Genomic DNA, 14,797 nt, shown 5'->3' on the forward strand with positions numbered 1-14,797 from the left:
CACTCACCCTTCGTTTTTGGAGGTCGCGTGTTCGAAATCACATCTTTTTTATAACCTCTTGCATGGTGCTGCTTGTAAAGAACATAAATCGAATTATCTATAAGAATTGCAAGCTCAAAGACGTCCCACCTGTGGAGCAGGGATCATTATACTATTACAAGCTGGACCATCGTCCTACAGCCAAGTCAAATCCGACTTCCCTCCCGGCAACATAACCCTCAGCGGCCAACCCTTGACCTCATGAATCTCTCCCACAATCTTATGCAGCCAGGTCGTCGCCAGCACCGGAAAGACATACTCAAACCTCTCCCTCATCGCAATGTCCACACCCGCATTCCACGCTTGCCTGGCAAGTTCCTCATTCCCCAGAGCAATATGAGCGTGCGCCATAGATAAATGAACAATGGCAAGTATCCAGCCATGTCTTGACTTAAATATCCCTAAGCTTTCTATCATTTGGCCTGTGAGTTGCCAGTGCTGTAGAGCTTCGGGGAAGTTGTTGCCTTTGTGGTGGATGCGCGCTGAGAGGATTAGACGGCGAACGCGGAGGACTTGGTCGTTCAGATCATCGAGTTCAGGCGGTTCGACGCTGATGAGCTCTTCAAGAACAGTAGTTGCGTCGTCCAAGCGACCGAGGCCGATGTAGCCTTCTGCTCTGGCCATGGATAATCTTCGGAACGGGCGACCTTTGCGTGCAGTCATGCCATCCAGCGCTGCCCTCAAATCAAACAAATCAAATCCGGGGTCATATTTGAGATATTTGATAACTCTCAAGACTGGATTTGTTGTTTGAAATATTTATTCAAATATTTCAAATATTTCAAATCTGACTCTCTATGCTTCCATGCTAACATCTCCAATCTCCCATTGGACCTCCTCCCCCCCACCTATTGTCGCCCCTAGCTTCACCGCACCATGTCTGACCCAGTTCTTAAGGCATTGTAACTTCTCCAGCGTTTCCGTCGTCATCGAAAGCCTCTGCGTCGTCAGCGTTAGCTTGGCTAGGCTGAACGACCTCTCGCAATCAGTCGCCATCGCCGGTATCGCGAGTATATCGAGAGCCAATTGGCTGATCATCGGGAATTGTCCCTGGTGAGCCATCCACCACTCGATTGGATCCTCAGTCTCTTGCGGCTCTAGCCGCAGATACCGCTCAAGCTCGCTTCCCATCACCGTGGTCTTCGCTGTCCTGCTTTTAATCCATTGCTTGAACACGCTAACTTCAGTTGTCGTCCTTGGTACACATATACATGTCGATGTGTCCATGATCATCTTCTGCTGCTCATCCACCGGCCGGTTGCAGTGGTACCAACGGTCCAAGTAGTCAGACAGTCCAATTTTGGCATCCCTCACCCACACAAGCTGCTCTTCCGACGCCCAGTTCACCTCCAGATAGTTCATGCCGAGTGATGGGTGGAGGATGATGGATGCAGCGAACAACGGTGAGTCTCCAAGCTTGGTGTAGTACTCGTTTAGTTTCTGCCAGGCAGTCATGATGGACAGTCTTAAATAGTGTCGGTGATCCTTTCCCATGTCATCGATTCCTAATGATCCTGATGGCTTGCCTGATCCATCATCGCATTGTCTCGAGCCACGATCTGACAAGGGGCCTTGCCTGGACTTTCGCGGATGGATATCCGTCTCGCAATCCCTAAATCGAGCAGGAAGCTGCCGGTTACGGTCTGGTCGCCCTCGAGCCAGCTCGGCCTGCGAGTTGGTGTCCTGCCCCCCTGCCTCGTCTGGAACGGCATGATGGAACAGCTTCCGATCCTCTAGGTGTTCCAGCAAGTACTCCATACCCGTCATCACTTCCCAGAGCCGTCCGTTACCTCCTTCGCTGCCCCAGCCCTGCGTTCTCATAGTCTGTAGATAGAATGGCTCAAGAATAAGTTTGATTTCTGCCAACAGTCTCCAGTCATCTCCCTTCAGCATGTCGGCCTCCGGTAGCCATTTCTCCACTTCTGGGTGGACCAAGAACGCCCTGATGTCTCCCTGCTTGACGAGCGCTCGAGAGATCATGAGATAAGTGGAGTTCCATCTCGTATCGTTATTCATTACGACCTCTAGCTCTGCCGTCGACTCACTCGCCAAGAGGTATTCTTGTGCTTCGTCGTTCTCGCGTGAGATCCTTTTGAAGAGCTCACACCTCTGAGGGGAAGATCTGATGAATTTGACAACATTGTGGAGCTTTCCCACCGGCCCTTTCTTTCTCCAGTGTCGTAGGTCATCCTCGCGCCGGCCGAGAAGATCAAATACCTGCGATTCGGCCTCGAAAGACTCGAAATCTTCGCCGTAGAGAAAGGCGCGAGCAACCAGGTTCAGGATATGCCCATAGCAGCGCATACGTCTGGCCCGAACGTCCGCCAGACTCATCTCTGCGTCGAGATCTCCGTAAAAGTTCACGAGACAGCTGTCGTTTGAAGATGCGTTGTCCGAGATCACGGTTCCGACTCGGTCCTCTATCTTCCATTCTCGCACAACTTGCCCGAGCGTCACCGCAAGACTTTCTCCGCTATGACACCCTAGCTGGCGACGGAGTGCCAATAGGCGCGACTGGTGCTTGCCCTGGCGGTCAAGAAAATGAGCTGTGACTGCCATAACAGCATGCCGATTAGGCGATGTCCACAGGTCGAACCCCAGATGGATTTTAGTAAGGGCATCTGAGAGCTCCTGCTTGATCTCATCTTTCTTAGACTTGTACGTGTCATCCAGCAAACGGCCCATCGATTGCCGGCTCCATGGTATCTGGTCAGCTAGGTGAGGGTCAAGCTGCCAAGCGAGCTGCTGAAAGAATGTATCGCTGAAGAAGGAAAAAGGAACATTGGTGTTGATCAGAAGTCCCAGGCTCAGTTCTCGGATCATCTTGACTCTAGCACGCGGCACGGCGCTGTACTGCAAGCGTCGTCGCTTAGGCCGTTCAGATTCATCGGTTGACAGATCTGGATCAGCTGCTTGACTGCTCTCGAAAATCCTGTGAGACCTGGCGTTGGTCAATAGTGCTCAAGCTCGCGACGTCACATTCACATTCACATACTTGCGGAGATGGTCCGCTGCCGAACTCGTAGCAGCAGCGGCGAAGAACTCAGGCTGACCCTTCGCGTCACACAAACGACAGGCCCAGTAAGGACTCAAAGGACTGTCGTTAGTGTCGATCTCAACAAGAAAAAATCCATGGCGCTTGATCCAGCTCTTCCGGCCCTTCGAGCCCTTCCGGGACAAGGACTCTTCCAAAACATATCGTTTGTTCCTCCACACTGCTCGCGGAAGATCTGCAACAGTAGGGTGGTCTGGCAATGCCGACTGCGTCGTCAGCTCGAATTGACTCGCCAAATTCCTCGGTGGTCGAAGAAAAGAAAAGGCAGAGGGTGGAGGCGAAGGAAGCATGATGTCGTCGGATTCCATCGGGTTAGGCGTCGACTCGTGGGAGGAATGGTACGCGTTGAAAGGTAAACAAACTAGCACCGACGCGACTTGATGTCGCGAGGACGGGACGTAAAAGTTAAGGAGCTACTTTCTCCCCCACCAGCCTGACCGTGGTACTGGGGTAGCTCACTAATGGAAGGCTTGATGGATGACTTTGATTGGCTGGGGTCGCTCACCAGCCAGGTTCCGGGTAAGCTGTGAAAGCGCGGTCAACGGTCTGGCAGCATGGACGCTGGATGGCATATTGTGTATCAAATATATCAAATGTTATTTCAAATCGAGGATTTTGTATTTGTTTGATTGAAATAAAATTTTGGCATATTTGATTGATTTGTTTGGCAATTTGTTTGATTGGATTTGATCTGGGGGCTGCGCTGATGCCATCGAGCTCGACTTGGATGATCTCAAGTGCTTTTTCGTACTCATGTAACTCGCAGTGAATCTCGGCTAGTCTCGTAACAATGAGCAACCGAGTGTTTGGGCGAATGGGCATCGTTGAATTTAGCCAGAGATGCTGTTCTAAAGACGCCCTCGTCGTCTTAAAGTCTCCAATTGAATGAAAGAACTTAGCCGCCACGCCTTGAAGCCTCCTCGTAACTTCAATCTCAAACGTCGAAAGCGGATGTATTCCTTCCCAGTTGTATATAGTCGATGCAACTTCTTTATCATACCGATGTATCTTGTTCTCAATATTCGAGATGTGCAATCTTCCTCGTAATGCGTTATCAGATCGTGTGTTTCCTTCATGATCAGCTGCCAAAAAGTCAAGGATCAGAGACTCTGATCTCTGGAAGTTGCCGTCGATGCGTGAAATTATACTGTCGAAGAGAGTTACTGAGGCTTGGTAATAAAATGACATGTTTTTGCGGAGAAGAGACTTTGCTCGTTCCACGGCAGCGAAACGAATTGAGAAGAGGTCGCGTTCGCAGAAGAAGAGGAGGGCTTCGATGACGCATGCTCGAAGTGATGAGGGGAGTCGTTTTTGGTTTGTCGCTTTGTCAAGAAGGTTCCATATCGCTTTTTTGAGAGGCAGCGCCCTATTATTGTTAGTCAACAGTAAGCTAAAGATGGCAGGGAGCGTACTGGGCGTACCAATTGACTTTGCCTTCGTAGCAAGGAGGACATGCAAAGCATAGCAACTTCAACGCCGTTGTCGCCCAGTCCTCAGTTGTCTGCGGTGTCAATCTATGAGAAAACTCTTCTTGCGCCTCGGGCGATAACGACCAAACAATCGTGCCATCCTCCAAAGCCTGCTGAGTAACTTCCGGCCGTTGACTCAACTCCTCAAGACGCTCATCACTAGACAGCAGCCTGATTATTTCAGCATTGAACCCGAAATCGGAGGCAGTTATGCTCTGTATCTCTCCTTCAGTGGTCCATCGTCTCATAGGAATCTTGGCGCTTTTCAACAAATCGAGCGGAATGTCATTACCGCCAAGAGCATGCAGCAGAAGCAGACCTTGCTCGGAGGGTGATATGCAGTCTCCATACTCTAACAGCAAATTTCGATGTGACAAGACAAGCGAGGGATCTAGTACGTATTAGCACGGACCTCTCGCGTATACAACAGGTACTCACCGTCAAGTTGAGCCGTGATGAGGCGCTGAACGAAAAGGTTCAGGTCGGGCGCGTCGGAGCCAAGGTTCTGAATGTGATCAAAGGCCTCGGCGTCATCCATGTTTAGGTAACGCTCATATCTGATCTCGTCAGCTCAGCCGATTGGTTGGAGGGCTAAACTTACGTTGAGGCCGGTATTTCTAGCGGCAGCCAGAGGATCGACCCAATCCCTCCCAGGCGTCGGGCGATCTTGATGTACTTGCTGCCCGCATATCTCAACTCGGATAACGTGCGCCCTTGGATAAGGTTCGCGACATCATACGACGCCCACGCATTATCATCCACTTTCGATCTCAAGAATATCGTAATACACGCTATTCGCCGTCGTAATTCCTGATGTAACGCATCACCAGACGCCACCCAAAAACCCTTGACGTCATCTTTAAACACGCTATGCAGCCTCTCAATCTTTACAAGATCAATAGAGTGCAGCGACAAGATCTTTGCTGTGCGCTGGTTACTCGGGATGATCTGGTAGCGCACCTCCTTGGCGAGGGATTTATTCCTAGCGAGGATGCTTCGGATAGCTTCGAGGTGCTTATTCAGGCCTGACGCAAGACCCGCGGCCGTTTTCGGATCAAAGTTATCAATCAGTTGATTGATGCACCCGCATAAACAGGCCATCTTTTGGACCCAGAAGTTTATCAATCAGCTGCGAAGTGATGATCTTGATGTTTTTCACAGTGAGAAGTGGAAGAAGGGAAGAATTTTGCGGGTCTTGGTGTCTCACTGTGATAAACCTCTCGCTCCGATGTCAGGCGGTTTCGGGGGGTCTAGCTCCTTACGGCAGGGATTTGCACTCATGTACCGAGGAGACGGTAATTTAGGGGGCTTTGAGCTACCGGGCAATGCGTTATCAGATTTTGAGAGATCAAGCGTTTTTTGAAAGAGAATTGCTTCTGAAAGAGTCATGAAGGTGAGATTTTGGTGGCAGAAGGATAAACACATCTCCGGGGGTACGCCTGCTATTATAAACATCTCCTTTTTTTAAAGGGTTCTAGAAGGAATTTAACGTTCAATAGTTCTAACCTGACATCGGACAATGCGAGGGTCCAGACTCAGCTCGCGTGAGTGACACGCCAAGTGGGCCCTAGCTCAGAACGTGAAGAAAAACCTTGTTGAGAAAATATAAACATCGGAGGATGACCCACTGAGATTGATCTGATAAAGACCTGACAGCCGTTGCGTTTTATCTGATAATCTTTTCCATCTCATCTCATTTCCTTTCGTCATCAGTCTGTCGCTCAGAGTATCATGGAGTCCAAAGAGCTCAAGACAGAGACCGTCACTCCCGTGTCTGACCAATCAGACAGCGGGAGCGATGACCATGGCAAGAAGCCTGTGCCCTTGAGCATGAAGATCTTATCTGTCGTTATCGTTAGTATGATTGGCTTTGGAGGGCATTGGAGTAGTGGAGTCACTGGTGCTTTGAAGAGTACCCTCAAAAAGGTAGGTCTACTGTCCCGAAGAGTGAGAACTTGGCTAACCTAGACCAGGAACTTCACATCACAAATACCCAGTATGCTGTTCTTGATACAAGTGAGAACTTTATCAAGACTGCTCTTATTCTCGTCAGTGGTATCCTCACAGATCGATATGGCGGAGCTAGTACGTATACGCTCATCCCTCCATATATATCTCGTCTAACATATTTAGGTACCATGCTCTGGGGCAACGCCGTCTTCTCCATCGGCGCCATCCTCGTCGCAGCAGCAACCCAAGTACGCTCCTACAAATTCATGATCGGTGGCATCGTAATCCAAGCCCTCGGCGACGTCGCAACCCAAGTCGCCCAATACAAGATCTTCTCCTCCTGGTTCCCTCCCTCCTCAGGCTTCGCATCAACACTCGCCTTTGAGCTCGGCATCGGCAAGATCGGTTCCTTCGTTGGAAAAGCCACCGCCAATGTCATCGCTGATAATCTCGGTAACTTTAGCTGGGCGTACTGGATGGCTGTGTTCATGAACCTCTTCACAAACGTTGCGACGTTGTTCTTTTGGTGGTTTACACGCTGGTGTGAGAAGAGATATGCGGGGACGAGAGATCCTGCGACGGGGGAGAAGTTGACGGAGAACAATAAAAGGTTTGAGATTGGAAAGATGCTTACCCTGCCCTGGTCATTTTGGCTGGTCTGCTTGTTCTCGCTCTTTCAAACGTCGACAGCGAATGTGTTTTCTACGAATAGTACTGAGCTAGCGGAGCAGCGGTTCAAGATCTCAGCTGTCAAGGCGGGTTGGTACTCCTCCATGTCTCAGTACCTCGGCTTCTTCTTTGTGCCCTTGGTCGGTATCTTTGTCGACATGCTTGGACAGCGTCTTACAATCATGCTTGTCTGTGGACTAGGCATGCTCTTGTCCATGTGTCTTGTGGCCTGGGGACCTACTGTGTCTGGTACCGCTGCCAGCTTTGGCATCTTTGCTGTTGCAAGTTCCTTCGGCCCTACAGTCATCATCGACAGCATCCGCACAAGCATGTGGTATCAAGAAGTCTTTGGGTCAGGCTACGCCATTAAAATCGCCATCAACAACAGCATGACCATCATCGTCAGTCTCATCGCGGGCGTTCTTCAAGATCGCGACGAGAACAACTACGACAACGTCACTATTCTCTACGTAACACTAGCAGCTGGCTCCGTCGTCGTCGCAGGTATCATGATTGCTTTAGGTTTCGCGACAGACTTCATCGGACAGTTGCAGTGGAGTCGCAAGAAGAGAGTTGAGAATGGTCACATTATCAACGCCAAGAAGCAAGAGTTTGAGAGCGAGGGCCACGCAGAGAAGCATAAGAAGTTGGGTGTTATCAACTTTTCTGCCGTCATTGTGCTTATTCTTGGCGCGTGGGTGGCTTACTTCTGGGGCTTGGCTACCAAGAATACTTATTAAGAATGACGAAAAAGTCTGGGGAAGGGATCGTCTGAAAAGCTGGGGGATCGGCATGTCTTGGTATCTTAAGAGATTTAATGTTTGATGAAGGGTCTGACTTGATCATCTGTGGCTTGTGATGTAAACGTGTTTGACGATGGATTATCGTGTGATGTAATTGCATGCATGACACTTCCAAATTGGGGAATTGAAGAACCAACAGTAAAGAGACTGCCGCACTCAAGACTTTTTCGGGGAACTCAGTGCTTAAATACTTCAACCATAATCATCCCCTCATTCCTGTAACCCCAAGACTCGGACTTGTCTCCGTGTATAAGTGGGTCTCTCCGTCTCCCCGCCACTCAACCATGCATCACAACAAGGTTACCCTATTCCAGAACAACACAAAATATCTTGGCCATTTGCAACTCTCCCCTGTAAAAATTCTTTCTTGGCACGCACTGTTAGTGCCGTGTTAGGAGCGGGATTTTCTGCAGGCCACGCGACCACACAAAACTGCGGGGATGCTATCGGCTCCCTAACAGCAGTTTTCAGAGAAGGAATTTTGGAGAGTTCGCCTTCTCTGACAACACCTTTGTCGGATCTAATGGCGGCACCTCAGAACCAGAACGCCTTAGATATCGGAGGACGATGCCCATGGCATCGGTAGCGACATCCTCCCGATCAACGACGCCGATTGCGATGGGTTTTTCTCCTTTGAAGGCAAGCCGCACCGTCGGCCTCTGATTCCTTCCCGAGGTTTTTCCCTGCCGCCGCGACAGTCGACTACGAGCTACAACTTGGTTACTGGAGATTGTGGACTGCGTCGGCAGATGTAGTGATGCGCGAGAGAATTCTGGTCGGTGGAAAAAGTTCGACAATAGATTGCCCCCGAACCCGCTGACGGGTGACGGGCTTGAGAAATACAGCACCTTTTGTGCCATTGGTATGCTGGATGGTGAAGGAAGCGGGGTTTCCCTGTACCTAGCTAGCTCAGCACGTCTTTTGCTCCAGTAGGAGATCTGGCTTCGTTACAGCCACCCAGACGAAAAATATACAAACAAACAAAAACAAACAAACAAACAAACAAACAAATCTTGGCCATTTGCGGCTCCGATTTTTCCCTTCTCTTTTATGTAGCCAAGAGTAAAGCCAAGAATCATTCGACATGCCGTCTACGATAACCGCGAATCTCCCCATGCGAGCACATTTTCTTTAACCAACGAGGAATGTCTTGTCATTGTTGTGCATCCACCGGCGGAGGTTTAAAGTTCCGCGCCCAAGACCACGGAGTCAGTTGCGGGGAGACGAGACCCTAGCTGACAAGCGGCTTGGAGAAATATGGGACAGTATAACATTTGATAGAGAATCCGCGTACAGGACTAGAGGATTTTTGTGATGTGACACGTCCCAATTGTCATTGTGACCAAATCCTCGGTTCTTATAATTTCACCGAGACTTCACCTTGGCATTCCTTCGCTTATTTCCACCCTCACCGAGATTTAAGCTACATAGTAGCATCAAGTAATCAAAAATAGACTCAAATTCCCCTCAGATTCCCCGAGTCAAGTGGAGTTCTACCCCACGCGCTGTTACTCCAGCAAGGAACCTGATTCATGAGACTCCTCTCCAGGCTACAGCCAAGACCCCAATCCCACATCTTGCAAAAAGCTTCTCCTGGCATCCCGGGTTTTCCCCGTGGGCCGCCAAGAATAAAAGAGGCATTTCTGACCCCAATTGCGAGGCTGGTCATTGGAGGGTTGGCGGAGATGGAACGACTGACGGTGGAGTGAGGGGATTTCGCTTAGAGACAAACCCCAGATGTCTTGGCTGGGTGAGAATCGGCAGTTGAAGTGGTCGCCGACCAAGACCTGGGGAAAGGAAGGAAAATCACTCGCCAAGAGGAGCTGAGAAACAAGTCACGCCATCATCAACTCAACATTTGGGGGAAGATTTTGGATGCGCTTGTTGTCTCTACAAGTTAGCGTGAGGAGTTGAGGCTGAAATAAACGATTCTCCGTTGTCTGAAAGTGAGTATTCCCGTAGAGTGTTGAGCCTCCTTACGCGAGAATTACTCCAAATTTAACTATATCCGTCCCTGTCTTCCGACGACGGTAACATCAAACTCACCCCACAGTATAACCGTCACCAACTTAGCTTTTCTCTTGGCTTTCTCTTGGCCGTGAGCGTTTACACAAGCCAAGACTCTTAGCACCTTCTGTTACAAGAAAATGATGTCCCCTGTCATCGCTTCTCCGCAGTCTTGACGCAGCACCCTGTTTTCTTTCTGTGGAGTTTAGATCAGGAAGTTTTGAGCTGGGTATAAAAACAGGGCGCTCTCATCAAATTTTCAGTGCTCGGTAGACAGACTTTTCTCTCTGTCCTCCTGTTCTTATCCTTCTATTGGCATCTGTGTTGAGGTAGTCTTTCACCATGTCTGACGAGAAACCAACCGTTGGTGGTGATGACCACAAGGAGATTGGTTCAAACCTCAACGACACGCCCTCCATCGTGCAGGAGAAGGCAACGGATGCGTTCGCAGACATCAACCATGTTGCTCGTCTGGGCATGCCAAACGCGGCGGAGCTGGAGAAGAAGATTGTGAGAAAGCTGGACATGTGGATGCTGCCTCAGCTTTGGATCTTGTACATGTTCAATTATTTGAACAGAACAAACATTGCGCAGGCGCGTTTGAACACGTTCAATGAGGACCTTAATCTTGGGGAGGGAGATTATCAGGTATGTTTTATGAGAGTGGTGGCGGATGATGAATGATGCTAACCTGGATAGACTGCTGTTGCGGTCTTGACTGTTGGATACATGCTTGCTCAGCTGCCGTCGAACATGTTGATCACTCGTGTTCGACCTTCCATCTTCCTGCCTGTTGCTGCATTCATCTGGTCCGCCATCTCAGCCTTGACTGTTCTTTGCACCAGCGCTGGTGGTCTCTGGGGCGTCCAGTTCGTCCTCGGTATTGTCGAGGCCCCTCTCTTCCCTGGTGTACGTCCCCTTCCCACCCAACACTTGGCCCTCTTCATGTACTGACAATATACAGGCCGTCTTCCTCATGTCCTGCTGGTACACCCGTCGAGAATTCGCCCTTCGCGTCGCCCTTCTATACTCCGGTCTGGTCCTCGCCCAAGCTTTTTCCGGCCTCATCGCCGCTGGTGTCTTTGCCGGTCTTGATGGCCCCATGGGTCTCGCTGGCTGGAAGTGGCTCTTCATCATTGAAGGTGCTGCCAGTGGTTTCTTTGCCATCACTGCCTTCTTTGTCCTGCCCAACTACCCTGACTCGCCTACCGGTGGTGCTACACGATACATGACTGAGGATATGCGCAAGCTTGCTGCTGCGAGAATTCTCGATGATAGAGTCGAGTTCTCCGAGAAGTCTACTGTCATGCATGGACTTAAGCTTGCTGTTACCGATCTCAAGCTTTACATGTTCTTGTTCATGAACATCTTCATCACTTCGTCTTATGGCTTCAACAACTTCTTCCCCACCATCGTCAGAGGTCTTGGTATGTTCAATTCTCAATTAATCACTTGAGCCCATCTAACGATCAGCAGGCTTTGGTCATAACGTTACCTCGCTTCTCATGACTGCCCCTCCTTACGTCTTCGGTACCCTCTGCACTTTCTACGTGTCATGGGACTCTGATCGTAGAAAGGATCGAGGTCTTCACATCATCATCCCCCTCTCCTTCTCCGTCATCGGTTTTATCGTGACCGTCGCTACCGGCAACGCGGCAGTCCGATACGCCATGACCTTCTTGTATGCCGCTGGTTGTTTCTCCGCCAACACTCTGCAGTATACTTGGGCTGTTTCTACTCTTGGTCAGACCCCTGAGAAGCGTGCCGCTGGTGGTGCCATCGTCAACATCTTTGGTCATCTTGGCAACGTCATCTCTCCCTACTTTTTCCCCGATAGAGACCAACCTCGATACACCATGGCCATGATCTTGCAGATTGTCTTTGCCAGTCTTGGTATTACCCTTGCGTCTATCATAAAGTGGCACTTGACCAGGAAGAACAAGAAGATGAAGGCTGAAGCTGACCGTCTTGGTGTTGACTTTAACCCTTTCACTACTTGATCGACGCATAGGGATAAAAGACAAGAGCGTCATCAGAGGATTAAATCGGAAGTCCTAGAGTGAATAAGAACCTGTCTAATACGTACATGATATATGAATAGAAAATACTATCACAGCCATCAGAGGCTGCAAACTCAAGACCACTGCTTTTTGCCGATCTTTGGCTGAATCGCAAATACTGAGAGCCTCATGATCCTGATCGATATAGGTATAATAGGCTCCCTAATTTATTTACGTGCACCTATCCGTCTATCGATTCTCATGAACACCTCCTCTCTCCATCCAAGAAACCCAATATGAGCTGCAGCTGGTCCAAGCATCGGTTGTGCAACCAATACTGCTAAAAAAGCCGTCAAAGCTTCCTTGCTAGTGATGTAGCCTAAGCGTCGCAGATCAAAAGTCCGGTAGAAACTATTGGCAAGAACAGAAACGGCATTCATGAACATGTCGCGCTGTAAGAATACATGAATCCTGCCTGCTGGATCAGACGGAGACGCACCAGACACTAAGTATCTGATACTGCCGAAAACACCCGAAAAGCTGAGGTTTGGACTTGATGCTGTGCGGTAAAGTGTATAGAAATGGACAAGTGCTGTAGCTGCAGTTCCCACCGCGTAAACAGATCTCAGTAGCGAATGGGTTTCGGCCTTTCGCTTCCTGGGGCCGCAACTCTCTTTCGAGGTTTTCGGCCGAGTCTGAGTTGCCGCGTTTCTGGCCCGGTGTCTGCTTAGAATTGTCGAGAGACCGGAAGTCATGAATCCGACGTAAACAGGGAATGGCTGCCAAAGCGCAGTAAACCTCTGCCAAGCGGCCTTGTTCTTGAAGGGCCAGAGCATCAACGCAGTGGGTATGATATATCCGAGGGTGATGCTAGGCACAAACGATTCGACGACTTCCTTTTCAACCAAACGATCGCTAATCGAGCTGATGAAACCCCCGAAGATATGCTCGCACACTGAAATCAAATGGTACAAAGGTGCAATACGTCCGACCGCCTTCACTTGGTAGATAGTGCTAAAAATCGACGAACTAAATCACACTTCGGTCAGCTCCTAAACGTAAATACTTGCCTTTGCTGCATGACTTACAAGGAAGTTATGAGACCTTTCGAACCGACGCGGTAACTCTCCAAGGTCCAGTCAAGGGTAGTCGACAACAACAGCGGCGTGAAAGAAACCCACTGCAGGTTCGCCGCCATGTTATTTGAAGCAAGAGGAACTCCAAAAACAGCAACCAAGTTTTTCAAGATCTTATCCACGATTCTAAACCCTGTGTAATACTTCACTAGAGGCTCGCCGCCGAAAGTGGTAGGAATCTCCAATGGTCCAAGGATCTGAGTCGCGAGGCGGAATAGCGCTGCCTGACTTAATACCCCTAGACCTATGGGAAGCCAGCTCCAAGAAAGAGGACGACAAGGTAGCTCATCGTTGAATGGGATTGTGTGTTCTCGTTGAGGTACAGGAATTCCCTTGATCCGTGTTGCACCAATGATTTTGCGAGCGCCTAGTTGAAGTACAGTTTGTGTGTTTGTTAGACGAGCCAAGATTGGACCAATAGTTGCTAGGAAAGGTGTTGCCATAGCCTGCATTTGCTGCGCCTTGTGGGCATCGTTGACGAGCCACTGTACCCTCTCGAAACGTTCATCCTGTACGGCGGTGAAGGCAGCTTCGATCTGTGCATTGCTCCAGTCTGCGCACTCGTCTGACCTCAAGTGGTTCACAAGAGATGCGGCAGTCTCAATGGCAGAATTACCGCCGTGACCAGTCAGAGGCTCAAACTAGGCGTGCTTGGTTAGCATAGGGAGCCAGATATTCGAAGAGACCTAGTACCTTGTGAGCCGCATCGCCGATGGTAATGATGCGTTTGTAATGCCACTTTTCGAATACGTATTCATGGAGTGGTGTCAGAGTAGAGCTAGTTCTTGCTGCATAAAGTTGACCAAAGGTAACCAGGGTTGTGATCTGATCGGAAGCATGTTGCAGAGCTAGCTTCTCCTCGTCGACCTTTGTATACCTCGGAATATCATGGCCGTACAAAGTAACAGGCAATTTGACGAAGAGAAACCAGTAAAACTTTCCACCGGGTCCAACCAAAACTAGGTAGGAGAAGTTGCCGTTGTATACATAGTGACTGCCCTTCGTAAGCTCCTCGATGGGACGTGAGATGCCGAAGATGCACTTGTAATAGCAAGGTACGCTTGACCACTCGTCAGCAGGAAAGTATCCGGGTGATGTCTCATTCGCGATGCGCCACATTTCTTTTCGAACAGTACTGTAGATCCCATCGGCCCCAACTAGGATGTCTCCTTCAAAAACCCTCCCCTTATCTGTCGTAACTTGGATGCCGTTATGTAGCTCCAGAACTGAAACTACTTTCTGCCCAGGGTATACTGAGGCTTTTGATTCGAGCTTATCGTAGAGAACCTGCATCAGCATTTGCCTGTCGATAAAGATAGTGGGATAGCCGTGTCTATTGAGTGTGAAGCATTAGAAATTTTGTTTCTCTGAGCCTTTCTTCTCCTTACCTCTCAATCAAATGATCTTGGACACTGCTATGATGCCTGATCACTGAACCATCGGCGTATCGTATGTAGGTATTATTTAGTGGGATGTCGACTAATGACATAAGCTCATCGGCGCAACCAAATTGATCAAGGATCCGGAGTCCGCTTGACTGAAGACCAATACTTGCACCAACCTGAGGTGCGATTTTGTCATGAGATTCCAATAAGACGTAGCGTATGCCCGCCCTTTCTAGCATACTGGCGAGGGAAAGGCCGGATATACCTCCTCCCGCAATTATCAC

The 14,797-nt window shown here is 49.5% G+C and overlaps 6 protein-coding genes across 6 annotated transcripts; 2 read left to right on the top strand and 4 right to left on the bottom strand.

Moving 5' to 3' along the window:
• Nucleotides 1-174: 174 nt before the first annotated feature.
• On the bottom strand, nucleotides 175-663 carry FOXG_19487 (uncharacterized protein; the record flags this gene model as incomplete). The annotated part of the gene is made up of 1 exon (XM_018399708.1): nucleotides 175-663. The coding sequence occupies one exon, from the start codon at nucleotides 661-663 to the stop codon at nucleotides 175-177; it is 489 nt and encodes a 162-aa protein (XP_018243134.1).
• Nucleotides 664-834: 171 nt separating this feature from the next.
• Nucleotides 835-3,402, bottom strand: FOXG_07453 (uncharacterized protein; the record flags this gene model as incomplete). Its single annotated transcript, XM_018386038.1, has 2 exons — nucleotides 835-2,980; nucleotides 3,035-3,402. The coding sequence occupies 2 exons, from the start codon at nucleotides 3,400-3,402 to the stop codon at nucleotides 835-837; spliced, it is 2,514 nt and encodes an 837-aa protein (XP_018243135.1).
• Nucleotides 3,403-3,595: 193 nt separating this feature from the next.
• On the bottom strand, nucleotides 3,596-5,664 carry FOXG_07454 (uncharacterized protein; the record flags this gene model as incomplete). The annotated part of the gene is made up of 4 exons (XM_018386039.1): nucleotides 3,596-4,460; nucleotides 4,516-4,954; nucleotides 5,002-5,120; nucleotides 5,165-5,664. 4 exons carry the CDS (start codon nucleotides 5,662-5,664, stop codon nucleotides 3,596-3,598), a joined length of 1,923 nt encoding a protein of 640 aa, XP_018243136.1.
• Nucleotides 5,665-6,162: 498 nt separating this feature from the next.
• On the top strand, nucleotides 6,163-8,336 carry FOXG_07455 (uncharacterized protein). Its single transcript, XM_018386040.1, has 3 exons — nucleotides 6,163-6,489; nucleotides 6,537-6,648; nucleotides 6,697-8,336. Exons 1-3 carry the CDS (start codon nucleotides 6,295-6,297, stop codon nucleotides 7,920-7,922), a joined length of 1,533 nt encoding a protein of 510 aa, XP_018243137.1. The 5' UTR covers nucleotides 6,163-6,294; the 3' UTR covers nucleotides 7,923-8,336.
• A 1,817-nt stretch (nucleotides 8,337-10,153) lies between these two features.
• FOXG_07456 (uncharacterized protein) lies at nucleotides 10,154-12,273 on the top strand. Its single transcript, XM_018386041.1, has 4 exons — nucleotides 10,154-10,640; nucleotides 10,692-10,901; nucleotides 10,957-11,419; nucleotides 11,469-12,273. Exons 1-4 carry the CDS (start codon nucleotides 10,335-10,337, stop codon nucleotides 11,990-11,992), a joined length of 1,503 nt encoding a protein of 500 aa, XP_018243138.1. The 5' UTR covers nucleotides 10,154-10,334; the 3' UTR covers nucleotides 11,993-12,273.
• On the bottom strand, nucleotides 12,127-14,752 carry FOXG_07457 (uncharacterized protein; the record flags this gene model as incomplete). Its single annotated transcript, XM_018386042.1, has 4 exons — nucleotides 12,127-13,021; nucleotides 13,081-13,769; nucleotides 13,822-14,461; nucleotides 14,517-14,752. 4 exons carry the CDS (start codon nucleotides 14,750-14,752, stop codon nucleotides 12,220-12,222), a joined length of 2,367 nt encoding a protein of 788 aa, XP_018243139.1. The 3' UTR covers nucleotides 12,127-12,219.
• Nucleotides 14,753-14,797: the final 45 nt, after the last annotated feature.

This window comes from Fusarium oxysporum, chromosome 4 (assembly GCF_000149955.1).
Source record: "Fusarium oxysporum f. sp. lycopersici 4287 chromosome 4, whole genome shotgun sequence".
Taxonomy (NCBI): domain Eukaryota; kingdom Fungi; phylum Ascomycota; class Sordariomycetes; order Hypocreales; family Nectriaceae; genus Fusarium; species Fusarium oxysporum.

Bases quoted from the DNA above. Each gene is read 5' to 3' on its own strand.
- FOXG_07455 (XM_018386040.1), top strand. From the start codon at position 6,295: ATGGAGTCCAAAGAGCTCAAGACAGAGACCGTCACTCCCGTGTCTGAC. The intron at 6,490-6,536 runs GTAGGTCTACTG...AACCTAGACCAG, and splicing joins TGAAGAGTACCCTCAAAAAG to GAACTTCACATCACAAATAC. The intron at 6,649-6,696 runs GTACGTATACGC...TAACATATTTAG, and splicing joins AGATCGATATGGCGGAGCTA to GTACCATGCTCTGGGGCAAC.
- FOXG_07456 (XM_018386041.1), top strand. From the start codon at position 10,335: ATGTCTGACGAGAAACCAACCGTTGGTGGTGATGACCACAAGGAGATT. The intron at 10,902-10,956 runs GTACGTCCCCTT...GACAATATACAG, and splicing joins AGGCCCCTCTCTTCCCTGGT to GCCGTCTTCCTCATGTCCTG. The intron at 11,420-11,468 runs GTATGTTCAATT...AACGATCAGCAG, and splicing joins CACCATCGTCAGAGGTCTTG to GCTTTGGTCATAACGTTACC.